Here is a 14,194-nt window from a genome sequence, read left to right on the forward strand (position 1 = left end):
AAGACCAAGATAAACAAAATACGTACATACATTTCTATAAGGCTTTCAATGCAAAACAATAAAAGATAGCTATATAAAATGCAACATTAAAAGACATTAAACACAATAAAACAACATGTGAGTAAGAACAAAAAATAAACTATTTCATAAGCTACATCAGAGGCACACAATGACAAAACCACCAAGAAATTCATACAATATAGCCCTGGTCAGACCACCCCTGATTTTCAAGGATATAAGTCAGAATATCTTCATGGGTAACTTCAAACAACCAATTTCATATAATTAGACTGTTTAATAAAATGTACAGTGTTACTGAAAAAAGGAAAGGTTAAAAAAGCAAAAGGCACGCTCAAGTATTTTTAAGTTTGCATGATCCCTTTTGGAAATGGCAGCTTTCAGCTCTCTCCAAATGTTTTCAATTAGGTTTAGGTCAGAAGTCACTGCTGCAAGTATGAAAGTCTATTTTTTTCCTTTTCAGCCATTCTTTTGTGCTGTTGGATGTGTGCTTTGGGTCATTGTTCTGGTGAAACACCCAAGGCTTTCGCCTCAGAGCCCTCTGATACTAGGTGACACATTTTGTTCTAAGTAGTAGACACTAACCAAAAATAGATGTGTTTTAAGTTGGGAACCCTCTGGGGTCCGAGGGAATTTTTTGAACAGTTCACTCGCCTGGCATAAATGTTTTATTATTGCTGTTAACAGCTCTCCCTGCATCCCACAATCAAGTTTTATGTCTCTTTTTTTTCAGGATAACCTGTTCTTTCATAATATATATGTTGTGTTTTATAAGTGTAATAAAGGTTTACAATCAGAAATAAGAAAGGAAAAAGTAAAGCGGCAAATAATTTTCCACACACATTTATTCAAAACACACAGCAAACTATAATAAACAACTGTTTTGACTGTACAACAAAAAATTTCAAACAATAAACACAAGTGTACAGTTTGAACAATATATACAAAATGGTCTATGCGTTTTTTTTTTTTTTTGTCTTCAACTCAAAGCAATTTCTGTCTGCCATTACACAAAGGTCACATCACAAATTGCTATTTCTACTGTTTTGGAGTCTTCTGTCTGACTCTGCAACCAGCTTTCATTTCACTTTGGAGCCTACAGTCTGAGGAGCGACCCCTCTCCCTCACACCACTGATATGGTAAACAGTGCTTTACGCCAGAGGGAGAGAGCCACAGAGTAATCCAGTACCATTCAAATGCAAACTAGTGGAGCAATCCTGATAGTTACACACTCTTTGTTTGAGCACATGAGATTGTCATGCGAGGCTCTCCGTCTGCTTTCACTTTCGCTGTGTGTAATGGCGCAGGGCGCACTGGAGGTGTTAGGGGCCTATTCAAACGGGCCAGCTAGCAAGATATCACTCCTGAAAACGATTTAGGTTTATCACGTGAGGTAAACCTGCCCTCCGATCGGATTTGTAAAACCAAATGACGGTGAACCAATTCCAATTGGACACTCACATTCCGCACGTCATCACACAGCTTCTATGAGGTGTACAAAGATGGCCGACAGTGGATCGAAAGTCTGCGGAGTTAACTTTTCAGCAAAAAAGTAAGTTTCTATCTCATATCATTAAAAAGTTATTTATAATTTAGCAAAGCTTGGTTCCAGCCGTCGTATACGACGGCGTCTGCCCCAGAGGGTTAAAGAACTCAGCAGATCTTGTCTGTCTTACTTCAGCAGACAGACTGAAGCGTGCAGATTTCTTTCTCAACTTCTGACCACAGAGCAAACCAGCATCTTGATAATGCAGAGCACGGAGAGGTACATAGGGCTTCACAAGCTCTATGAGATAGGAGGGTGCATTATCATTGCATACTTTATATTAGCAACAAAACCTTGAAATCTGTTCTTATATGAGCAAGAATGCACTACAGCAAAGCTAATATTGGGGATACAGAGTAAAATTTCATAGTCCCAGTTACAATTATGGCAGCTGCATTTTGAACCATCTGAAGACTTTTTGTGGTAGTGTGTGGTCATCAGAGGTGGGACAAAGTCACCATCAAGTCACTCTCAAGTCATGAATCAGCAAGTCCCAAGTCAAGTCTAAAGTCATAATGACCACCAATTGTTTGCAAGCTGACTTGAGACTTGACTTGATGGATGTCTTGAGAATGAAGGTGACTTCATCCCACCTCTGGTGGTCATAGATAGATAGATAGATAGATAGATAGCTTTTATTGTCATTGTCATTACAACAACGAGATTTCCGCACTCACATTCCACATACAAACAGCAGTTAATCTACAATTATTACTTGTTTACGTAATAATGGCACCCATCAGAATTAGGACAACACATATACATTTGACATTGTTTATGTGCACTAAACTTGAAACAGTCCGTTTTCCAATTGAGGCGATGTGAGTGTGTTTGTAGCCGCTGCAACTGTCAAGTCGCGCCGCCTGCCAGCTTGGAAAGAACGGGGCCTGCCGCGGCGGGGGGGGGGGGGGGGGGGGGGGGCAGGAAGAGAGGTAAAAGGAGAAGCTGGAGCATGCTTCAGTCCATGTGTAAGTCAGTTATTGTCTTTGTGGGTTGAGATAAGAATGGAGCCGAATAATCTCACCAAGGACTGAAAAAATTCCTCTGGAGGTAAACAGTGGGCAATTGACCTTGAGGCTAAACAGCCTGTAGTGTTGCAGCTGAGCAGTGAAAAACACTTTTTAACAGTTCCACTTGAACAGCCAAATCCCAATTATGAATTAAGAATATTCACCGGCCTCCGAAACCTTCAGCTTCAACTGCAAGGCACGCATCAGCTCCAAGGTGTCATCCAATTTGCATCTGAGTTCAAGAGTCAACGCAGTCTGAGAATGCACTGCCTTGCCAACCTCGTTAATCATGACGGACAAGCGAGGGCCCGTGGTTCTTGATGCCGCCGTCTTGCCAATTTTCTGGTAGATCAGGGCAGCACATAAGCCAAAAAGTACCAGCCCTGCTGCCATGAGACCAAAATGAATAAATCCTCGACATCCTCAACGGAGAAAGGCGCCAAGCATGCCACATACCAGGAACTCCAGGAGTCAAGGACATAGCCCGCAGGATACGTTCCATCTGGGCAGGCAGGATCCCCCGGTCCTGACCTTCTTGTAGAAAAAATGGTGTCAACAGCGTTCAGATACCAGCTGATCAATTCCATGGTTAATCCAACAGTAGTCCAATAGATCCAGAATCCAATATAGTTTTTGAGGAATTCACAGCCTGGTGAAGTAGGGACTTGAAGGTTAAAAGCAGAGAGATAAGGGAGAGTGGAGGAGATGCGACCGCCCTCGTCGGAGTCCCAAGCATCCACAAAATACAAAATTATAATAATTAATTCTGGATGAAGCAAAATCATAAGGTCTCTACATCAGCCATGAATAAAATATCCCAAATCTTTGCACTATTCCGATGAAAAAGTGAAAAAAGTGAAAAGTGAAAAAAGGCAATCGTGATAATCTCTTTGATATGCAAATAAAAGCAAATTCAAGTCAAAGGTCACACCAAGATTTTTTACCTTTTCACTACAATGAATTACAAACGCATCCAATGACAATGTCAACTGATCACACTGATGTCTGTGCCAACTTGGGCCAATGACCACATCTCAGTCTTCTCTGCATTCAACAATAGGAAGTTAACCGAAATCCAGTTTTCACCACACCCAAACAAAGCTCCAAATTAATGACATTAGAAACCATGTCTGAACTGACAGGCATGTGTAGTTGTATGTCATCAGCAAGTGTGAAAACAATGGGCTGAATACTGAAGCGTCCATATTTCATCACAGAAAATTCAGATGTTGTGTTCTCATAAAACAAATTGTGATCAAGCCAGCAGATATGATCGTAAATATACATAAGACAGCCCACACAGAGAGACTAAACAGTTTTCAAGTCTCAACATATAAACTGATTAAAAGTGGCAAATGATGCATTCAGGTCCAGTGGCCCAGGTCCACTGATGTGGAATCAGCAACTGCTGTGGATAAAAGTTAATGTACCACCATGCTGTTTATTTTGAGGAATGAGCAATAAACAGGCCCAAAACTGGAATAACTGGAATGGTGCAGACAGACTTATCCACTAAAGCTGTAACAGGTTGCATAGACACCACTTTCTCTGATATAACATAAACATATGAAGAATCCTTAAAGTTTCCTTACCAATTCTCCAGGGAGGCCAAATTTTCCTGGTGAACCATCAGGGCCCTATAAATGAAAAATCCAATTATGTCCAACCGCACTTTGTGGAATCAGTTTTCTAAAAACTTACCCACATCAGAAATAATTTGGCTGACTTGCTAGTTTCCACCTAATGCAGTTGGTTTTTTAAGGGCCAGCGCCCATGTTCCCAACAGCATGTACACTTTCATGTAGGCATGTTGGCTTAAAAATGAAGTGTAGTCATGCACAGAGCTGGAGTATGTACAGTGTCCATGAGAAGAACGATTCATGCCTCAGACCACCAAAAGGGAGGCTTTACATAAGAGAGTTCACAACTGACGGACACTCTACTTGTCTGTCAACCCTCCTCATCCTCCTACCCACCACCACCTCTACTCTCAGGCTCAGACAACATTAAACGCATGGCATTATATTTTTTAACACACATAATGAAAGTGAATTCAAAACAATAATAACCCTCATAAAAAAAAAATTACTTTATTGCTTGCTTCACCTCAGGGAGCTTTGGTGTGTAGTGTGACAGCTTGGTGCTAATCCTGTAACTCGCCAGAAATCCTTTCACTTGCTTCCACTTTATCAATACCACAGCATTGTGCACTTATTTAACTAATTTATTTAGATGTATCACAGGCTGAATAAGAATACTATAATATATACAATATAAATGGCAAGAATAAAAGTCCATAATTTAAATAAATAACACAAAAAACATTTGATCCACAGCTTAAAAAACACAACATAAATAGCAATGTAATTTTGTTATGTTTTTTTCAATGGCTCAATGCTTTAAACATTTGCAGACACTGTGACAGGTATTAAACAGATGTCAAACACCTCTAAAAAGTGATCCATCCTACACCAAACAAGACAGAAAAGAAAGGGATAAAAAAAGTTAAAATAATAATTTTTATGACAATCTAAAAATTTATCACCAGTTAACACAACAACAGAATGACACGCAGGTGCAAGTACAGTTGGAGTTAAGCCTGTCAGAATAACAAATTTTGCTGGACAATATACACTGCATCTGGCAAGTATTCACAGCACTTCACTTTTTCCACATTTTGTTATGTTACAGCCTTATTCCAAAATGGATGAAATTACTTTTTCCTCAAAATTCTACACACAATACCCCATAATGACAATATGACAAAGTTAGGGTTTTTTTTTTTTGGAGATTTAAATAAAAAGAAAAGAAAAGAAAAAACTAAGAAATCCCATGTACATAAGTATTCGCAGCCTTTGCTATGAACCTCAAAACTGAGCTCAGGTGCATCCTGTTTCCACTGATCATCCTTGAGATGTTTCTGCAGCTTAACTGCAACTCAAACTGATTAAGCTCTTTGGTGTGAATGCCAAGCATCATGTTTGGAGGAAACCAGGCATCATCTCTATAGTGAAGCATCGTGGTGGCAGCATCATGCTGTGGGGATGTTTTTCAGTGGCAGGAACTGGCAGACTAGTCAGGATTGAGGGAAAGATGAATGCAGCAACGTACAGAGACATCCTGGATGAAAACTTGCTCCAGAGCACTCCTGACTTCAGACTGGGGTGACAGTTCATCTTTCAGCAGGACAATGACCCTAAGCACACAGCCAAGATATCAGAGGAGGGACTTCAGGAAACTCTGTGCATGTCCTTGAGTGGCCCAGCCAGAGCCCAGAACTGAATCCGATTGGAAATCTCTGGAGAGATCTGAAAATCGCTGTGCTCCCCATCCAACCTGATGGAGCTTGAGAGGTGCTGCAAAGAGGAATGGACAAAACCGTCCAAAGATTGGTGCACCAAGCTTGTGGCATCATATTCAAGTAGACTTGGGGTTGTAATTGCTGCCAAAGGTGCATCAACAAAGTATTGAGTAAAGGGTGGGAATGCTTATGTACATGTGATTTCTTAGTTTTTTATTTTTAATTAATTTGAAAAAAAAAAAAAAAAAACTTTTTTCATGTCATCATTATGGGAGTTGTGAATAAAATTTTGAGGGGAAAAAAAATAATTTACTCCATTTTGGAATAAGGCTGTAACATAATTAAATGTGGAAAAAGTGAAGTGCTGTGAATACTATCTGGATGCACTGTAAAAGCAGAGACACTTGAATGAGTATAATAACATACTGTACATTTGATCTTGCCCAACTTATGATTGATTGCGTCTGCTGACAACTCGACTGATGTGCTCATTCCATACCAATGACAAAGAGATATCAACACCTAAGTCCTTGGCGCAGTCTACAAGGGTCAAGGTTGGATTATTCATTGCATCATTAACGATGCAATAAATGAACCAATTTGATTCTTGCTCCTGGACACTGAGATAACCTGACACTTAGATGGATGAAAGTGGAGGTCCCAAGTCTTGGTCCATCAATGTCTTTTTGTAGGAGCACCCTGTCAGTCATGTCATCTATGGTCTTGAAGCACTTCAAGTCGTCAGCAAACAAATGTAATGTAGAGCTGTGGGTAAAGTTGGACATGTCATTAATATAAAGGAGAAAGAGAAGGAGCCCTATAATAGAACCCTGTGGGACCCGAAAACACTGGATAACCAATCCAAACTCCATCCCTCGACTACGACTCTTTGTTTCCTCCCTGTCAAGGAAGCCTTAAACCATTTTAACAGTTCTGAATGTACTCAAAGGCCAGTAATATGTGGGAGACATTATCAGAGGCCTTTGTGAAATGCAAATATATCATCTTATGCCACTCATTAAAAGGAAGGACAGTACTACTCCAATTAGTTGATATTATATTCAGACTGCAACACATCCATGCCTGATGAAGACAGCAAATTTAACCCCTTTGCGCCCAGTACCTGCTTTGCACTGCTATTTCTTGCCACCTAAATAGCAATGTGCATTCACACACATGCCAAATAGGTTTGTTCCCTCTGTGCCACTTATCTTTGCACCCACCATCAAGATAGATGGCTTAAAGGCTGCGTTAGCTCCCCTGTGTCTCACAGAACCCAAAATTAACATGCAGTAGTTTCTTCACAGCTAGTTACGAAAATTTTGCAGACGCACTCACTCACTTGTTCCATTAATCCTATACTTGCCCTATTAATTACAGGGACTTTTGCTCTCCTCTCAATGAAAAGTGCAGAATATGAAAAATTTACTTTGACATTTTTGTGGAACAGATTAGATGTGTACAAATGAGACATGTCATATGAAGTGATATTATTATATTACTGACACTTTAACTCATCATGAGACTCGGAAGATGATTTATGGACTGTCAACATTAACACAACTTTGTCCTTACCTTTAAGCCAGTCGATCCTTTCTGCCCCACTGGTCCGTCGACACCCTTCAAACCCTTCAGAAAGAAATAAACTGACTGAATATTTTCAGAATAATTTGTTCTTCATTCACAGGCCAAAACACATCTTCCGATTAATTTCTCTGAATTGAGGCCCTTAATATGTTATAATGTTTTTCATGTAGAGCCTTGGAGGCAGTTCTCATGTCATTAAAAAACAGGTAAGGTTGAAGAATATTAGTTGTGGTATTAATATTTGTATTTAATTTTTGCAAACCGTTTCTTACTTCTATTTTTGTGTGCTGCTGTCCAATGCTGGTGGAACCTCACTTTCCCTGAGGGAGTCTTCCTAAGGGATTACTAAAATTCAATCTAATCTAATTTAATCTAAACACATCATACACACATATAAAATATTAAAGGAATGGAGTGTCTTTAAAGTACCGATCATGTAAAAATGATTTAAAAAGTGAATACAAACAGATGCACTGAGCTCAGCTTCAACTCACTGAAAAACCTGAGGTGTCAAATGACAGAAAATGAATTTGAGGAAGTTGCTGTAGGTCAAAATCTGGAGTAGGATCTAGAGTTGCCATATCATCTTTATTTCACCACAGATCAATAAATGTGAACGAGTTGGAAAAACCTCAGTTTAATTAACTTTGGCAGACAGGCTTGAAACTGTACAGTATTACCCTTTCAGTCAAACTCTATTCTGATTTGAAGGGGCGTTGACAGCTCAGATTACTTTGGTTTAGTTATATAAAACAGAGAGAGGTTACTTACCATTCTGCCTTTAGGTCCTCTTACGCCGGTGAATCCCCTTGAGCCTGGATGCCCCTATACATGTGTGGTAATAATCCTTCATGAGTATACTAAGACGTTATAGGAACATAGTTACAAAATTGTCCCAGTTTTGAAATTATCTCCATCAGCCAACAGGGATGGTGATTATGTGATTATTTTGATCAAAAGGTGAGATACTTTGAAAAGGGTGCAAGGGTTTGGCAAAGTGATAATACTTGCGTCAGGAACTACTGATGAACTTTTGGTTGTGATCTGGATTGGCGTCAAATCATTTCAATTTAGTAAACATTGTGACATAGAGCTTCAATTTATTACTTTCCTAATGATGTGACAAAGATCTGATGAGGTAAAATAAATAAATAAAATCACAAAACAAAAACAATCTGTCCTATCAGTTGTGGGAGGTAATATTGCCATGATGGTGGGCTTTTATTACTCCAGTTAAGTGGAGTTCACTGAGTGCCCTTCTGTTTATGAATTGTGTCCATGCCAATTAAATTTACATGAAATATACAGATGGAAGTCCTGATATATACAACTCACACATTCTAACAGTGCTCACGTGTTCAGCTTTAAGCCTGTACTCATCTTCAACTGACGTGGGATTAGACTTGTATCCATTATTGTTCTAAATGGCCACTGTATTACGGTATCTTCTTTTTCTCACTGTACACAATGCTGGTGTCTCCAAATATTTTCATGGACACATCAGTTGCAATAAAGAGAACACACTTACTGGGTTCCCCTGTAGTCCGGGTGGCCCTATGACTCCAGGTACTCCAGGGTGACCCTAACAGATACAGAATATTCACAACACATGTTTTACTAACGTTAATGTTATTTGTCAGAATTTTCAATGGAATAATTTTTTTAAATGTGATGTTATGTCTTATTTTTTCACTCAAATCTGTTCCAAAACATCCCTTTCCTTACACCTGTATTTGCAGAAGTAACATACAAATAAATTATTAAAAAAATCATACATTGTGATTTCTGGATTTTTTTTTTTTTTTTTTTAGATTATGTCTCTCACAGTGGACATGCACCTAAAATGAAAATTTCAGATCCCTCCATGATTTCTAAGTGGGAGAGCTTGCAAAATCGCAGAGTGTTCAAATACTTATTTTCTTCACTGTAACTGATTGTTTCCTGGTACTAGAGACGGGGTCCAGACTTAATCCTTACCATCGGCCCCTGTTCCCCTGGTGGACCCGGGACACCCGTTTCCCCTCGATCTCCCTGAAAGGGTATTCAGTAGTATTAGGAAAACATTTGATTCTTGCACTGAGAACAAATTAGCACATCTGTTGACAACAACAAATGGAGATCAGGCATCAGTTTGTTGACAAATATGAACCAACCTTTTCGCCAGTCATTCCCATCTCTCCAACAGGCCCAATGAAACCAGGCAGCCCCTAAGTCAACAAGTTGAGAAAACGTGCTGGGTTTTTTTCCCCCCAAGATATAATTCTGCGGATGTTACATTTTGAACGATCAATGAAATACATGCACAGGGCTTCAAATTCAAAGAGAAATCAGCAGAGAACGAGTCTTTACCCTCTCGCCAAGCTTTCCGACCTCACCAGTTATCCCGCTCTCACCCTACAGCAAAGCATCTAATTAGCATATCACAAATGTATTCATGCCTTTTTATTTTTAGTTAAAACAAGCAAAAATGTGCTTGCAGGCCATTCTCATGTGGTAATGGAAATTAACATCTAATTTACACATATTCAGATTATATATTATCATAAGACAGCAGCCGAGAGAATGTTCATTAAAGGATGACAGTGGTTGGGAAATAGATGTGTGACTATGAGATCTGACCTTGAGTCCATATGGGCCTGTCAACCCAGGAAATCCCTGCATCCCAGGCCTACCCTGAACAAAAGCAAAAATGACACATAGAAGTGCACTGAAGGCCCACAATGCAAACAATAAAATCACTCCATCCTACAAATAAAAAAAAAAGGGGGGGGGGGGTGATCCATCCTTTGAGGAATTGTGATACATAGTCCAGCAGTTAAGGGATAGCATCGTGCACTTTTTTACAAAAGCACCAAACTTTGTCCAGGGACTCTTTAGGTTATATTAAGTCATACTCTACTCTACTGGTGGTTGGCTCTCACTGCGGTATTGTATCACTTCCTGTTCCGGAGCACAGCGGTGTTTTTCTGTATCTGTTAGCTGTTTAATCTGCGCAGTTAGATTGATCTAGTTATCTAGATTACGATTTGTTTCCCAGTGTAATCTTTACGTGCCTTAACTAAAGCACTCCCTCTGCTGAATCACCTCTAAATTATTTACACATTATTCACTTTGCGTGTTTTTAGGAATCCGCTAGCTTAGCGTAGCTACTAGCTCTTAGCCGATTTAGCATGGCGGCTTCACCTGTCTCTCTCGCACTTTTCTGCTCTGGGTGTGAAATGTTTAGTTATTCCTCGACCTCCTTTAGCAGTAATGGTACTTGTAATAAGTGTAGCTTATTCGTAGCTTTGGAGGCCAGGCTGGGCGAATTGGAGACTCGGCTCCGCACCGTGGAAAATTCTACAGCTAGCCAGGCCCCTGTAGTCGGTGCGGACCAAGGTAGCTTAGCCGCCGTTAGTTACCCCCTGGCAGATCCCGAGCAGCCGGGAAAGCAGGCCGACTGGGTGACTGTGAGGAGGAAGCGTAGCCCTAAACAGAAGCCCCGTGTACACCGCCAACCCGTTCACATCTCTAACCGTTTTTCCCCACTCGACAACACACCCGCCGAGGATCAAACTCTGGTTATTGGCGACTCTGTTTTGAGAAATGTGAAGTTAGCGACACCAGCAACCATAGTCAATTGTCTTCCGGGGGCCAGAGCAGGCGACATTGAAGGAAATTTGAAACTGCTGGCTAAGGCTAAGCGTAAATTTGGTAAGATTGTAATTCACGTCGGCAGTAATGACACCCGGTTACGCCAATCGGAGGTCACTAAAATTAACATTAAATCGGTGTGTAACTTTGCAAAAACAATGTCGGACTCTGTAGTTTTCTCTGGGCCCCTCCCCAATCGGACCGGGAGTGACATGTTTAGCCGCATGTTCTCCTTGAATTGCTGGCTGTCTGAGTGGTGTCCAAAAAATGAGGTGGGCTTCATAGATAATTGGCAAAGCTTCTGGGGAAAACCTGGTCTTGTTAGGAGAGACGGCATCCATCCCACTTTGGATGGAGCAGCTCTCATTTCTAGAAATCTGGCCAATTTTCTTAAATCCTCCAAACCGTGACTATCCAGGGTTGGGACCAGGAAGCAGAGTTGTAGTCTTACACACCTCTCTGCAGCTTCTCTCCCCCTGCCATCCCCTCATTACCCCATCCCCGTAGAGACGGTGCCTGCTCCCAGACTACCAATAACCAGCAAAAATCTATTTAAGCATAAAAATTCAAAAAGAAAAAATAATATAGCACCTTCAACTGCACCACAGACTAAAACAGTTAAATGTGGTCTATTAAACATTAGGTCTCTCTCTTCTAAGTCCCTGTTGGTAAATGATATAATAATTGATCAACATATTGATTTATTCTGCCTTACAGAAACCTGGTTACAGCAGGATGAATATGTTAGTTTAAATGAGTCAACACCCCCGAGTCACACTAACTGTCAGAATGCTCGTAGCACGGGCCGGGGCGGAGGATTAGCAGCAATCTTCCATTCCAGCTTATTAATTAATCAAAAACACAGACAGAGCTTTAATTCATTTGAAAGCTTGACTCTTAGTCTTGTCCATCCAAATTGGAAGTCCCAAAAACCAGTTTTATTTGTTATTATCTATCGTCCACCTGGTCATTACTGTGAGTTTCTCTGTGAATTTTCAGACCTTTTGTCTGACTTAGTGCTTAGCTCAGATAAGATAATTATAGTGGGCGATTTTAACATACACACAGATGCTGAGAATGACAGCCTCAACACTGCATTTAATCTATTATTAGACTCTATTGGCTTTGCTCAAAAAGTAAATGAGTCCACCCACCACTTTAATCATATCTTAGATCTTGTTCTGACTTATGGTATGGAAATAGAAGACTTAACAGTATTCCCTGAAAACTCCCTTCTGTCTGATCATTTCTTAATAACATTTACATTTACTCTGATGGACTACCCAGCAGTGGGGAATAAGTTTCATTACACTAGAAGTCTTTCAGAAAGCGCTGTAACTAGGTTTAAGGATATGATTCCTTCTTTATGTTCTCTAATGCCATATACCAACACAGTGCAGAGTAGCTACCTAAACTCTGTAAGTGAGATAGAGTATCTCGTCAATAGTTTTACATCCTCATTGAAGACAACTTTGGATGCTGTAGCTCCTCTAAAAAGAGAGCTTTAAATCAGAAGTGCCTGACTCCGTGGTATAACTCACAAACTTGTAGCTTAAAGCAGATAACCCGTAAGTTGGAGAGGAAATGGCGTCTCACTAATTTAGAAGATCTTCACTTAGCCTGGAAAAAGAGTCTGTTGCTCTATAAAAAAGCCCTCCGTAAAGCTAGGACATCTTTCTACTCATCACTAATTGAAGAAAATAAGAACAACCCCAGGTTTCTTTTCAGCACTGTAGCCAGGCTGACAAAGAGTCAGAGCTCTATTGAGCTGAGTATTCCATTAACTTTAACTAGTAATGACTTCATGACTTTCTTTGCTAACAAAATTTTAACTATTAGAGAAAAAATTACTCATAACCATCCCAAAGACGTATCGTTATCTTTGGCTGCTTTCAGTGATGCCGGTATTTGGTTAGACTCTTTCTCTCCGATTGTTCTGTCTGAGTTATTTTCATTAGTTACTTCATCAAAACCATCAACATGTTTATTAGACCCCAGACCAGGCTGCTCAAGGAAGCCCTACCATTATTTAATGCTTCGATCTTAAATATGATCAATCTATCTTTGTTAGTTGGCTATGTACCACAGGCTTTTAAGGTGGCAGTAATTAAACCATTACTTAAAAGCCATCACTTGACCCAGCTATCTTAGCTAATTATAGGCCAATCTCCAACCTTCCTTTTCTCTCAAAAATTCTTGAAAGGGTAGTTGTAAAACAGCTAACTGATCATCTGCAGAGGAATGGTCTATTTGAAGAGTTTCAGTCAGGTTTTAGAATTCATCATAGTACAGAAACAGCATTAGTGAAGGTTACAAATGATCTTCTTATGGCCTCGGACAGTGGACTCATCTCTGTGCTTGTTCTGTTAGACCTCAGTGCTGCTTTTGATACTGTTGACCATAACATTTTATTACAGAGATTAGAGCATGCCATAGGTATTAAAGGCACTGCGCTGCGGTGGTTTGAATCATATTTGTCTAATAGATTACAATTTGTTCATGTAAATGGTGAATCTTCTTCACAGACTAAAGTTAATTATGGAGTTCCACAAGGTTCTGTGCTAGGACCAATTTTATTCACTTTATACATGCTTCCCTTAGGTAGTATTATTAGACGGTATTGCTTAAATTTTCATTGTTACGCAGATGATATCCAGCTTTATCTATCCATGAAGCCAGAGGACACACACCCTTAGACTTGGACTAACAAACAAACCAACAGCTAAACCCAAAACAAAAATCTTTCTTCAAGAATTTTAATGATCCATAATATAGAGAGCCATTTACAGCATCAAAGGCTGCCTATTACTCAAAAGGTCATTGGGTCACGTGTAGCTGTTTTCAGTAATCATTTGTGTTTTTTCTTGTGGGAGATTGATCAGAAAGTCTCCTAGGTGCGACGCTGGGATGACACCCAAAAGGCACTTTTTTTGAATCACAACTGTCACTGTGGATTTTATTTTTGCAGCACAATGCTTGAAAACCCACACGTGTGTGTTTAAGCATTGGGCAGTTCTGATTTGTGTCTTATATCTGAGCATATGTGTGCTTAGGATGTTTGACAAACAGTCAACAAATGGCACAAACTCTACAATTTC

General features: G+C 39.9%; 1 protein-coding gene across 1 annotated transcript in view; it reads right to left on the reverse strand.

Moving 5' to 3' along the window:
- The window catches only part of col27a1b (collagen, type XXVII, alpha 1b), a 232,719-nt gene that overhangs the window by 77,260 nt on the left and 141,265 nt on the right, over window positions 1-14,194 (reverse strand). Inside the window, exons 23-30 of the mRNA XM_034170907.1 lie at window positions 10,083-10,136; window positions 9,813-9,857; window positions 9,617-9,670; window positions 9,441-9,494; window positions 8,992-9,045; window positions 8,235-8,288; window positions 7,452-7,505; window positions 4,168-4,212 (exon numbers count right to left, since the gene is read on the reverse strand). Of these exons, the coding sequence (XP_034026798.1) occupies window positions 4,168-4,212; window positions 7,452-7,505; window positions 8,235-8,288; window positions 8,992-9,045; window positions 9,441-9,494; window positions 9,617-9,670; window positions 9,813-9,857; window positions 10,083-10,136 (414 nt within the window). The remainder of the gene's footprint in view (window positions 1-4,167; window positions 4,213-7,451; window positions 7,506-8,234; window positions 8,289-8,991; window positions 9,046-9,440; window positions 9,495-9,616; window positions 9,671-9,812; window positions 9,858-10,082; window positions 10,137-14,194) is intronic.

Source organism: Thalassophryne amazonica, chromosome 5 (genome assembly GCF_902500255.1).
Source record: "Thalassophryne amazonica chromosome 5, fThaAma1.1, whole genome shotgun sequence".
Classification (NCBI taxonomy): Eukaryota; Metazoa; Chordata; class Actinopteri; order Batrachoidiformes; family Batrachoididae; genus Thalassophryne; species Thalassophryne amazonica.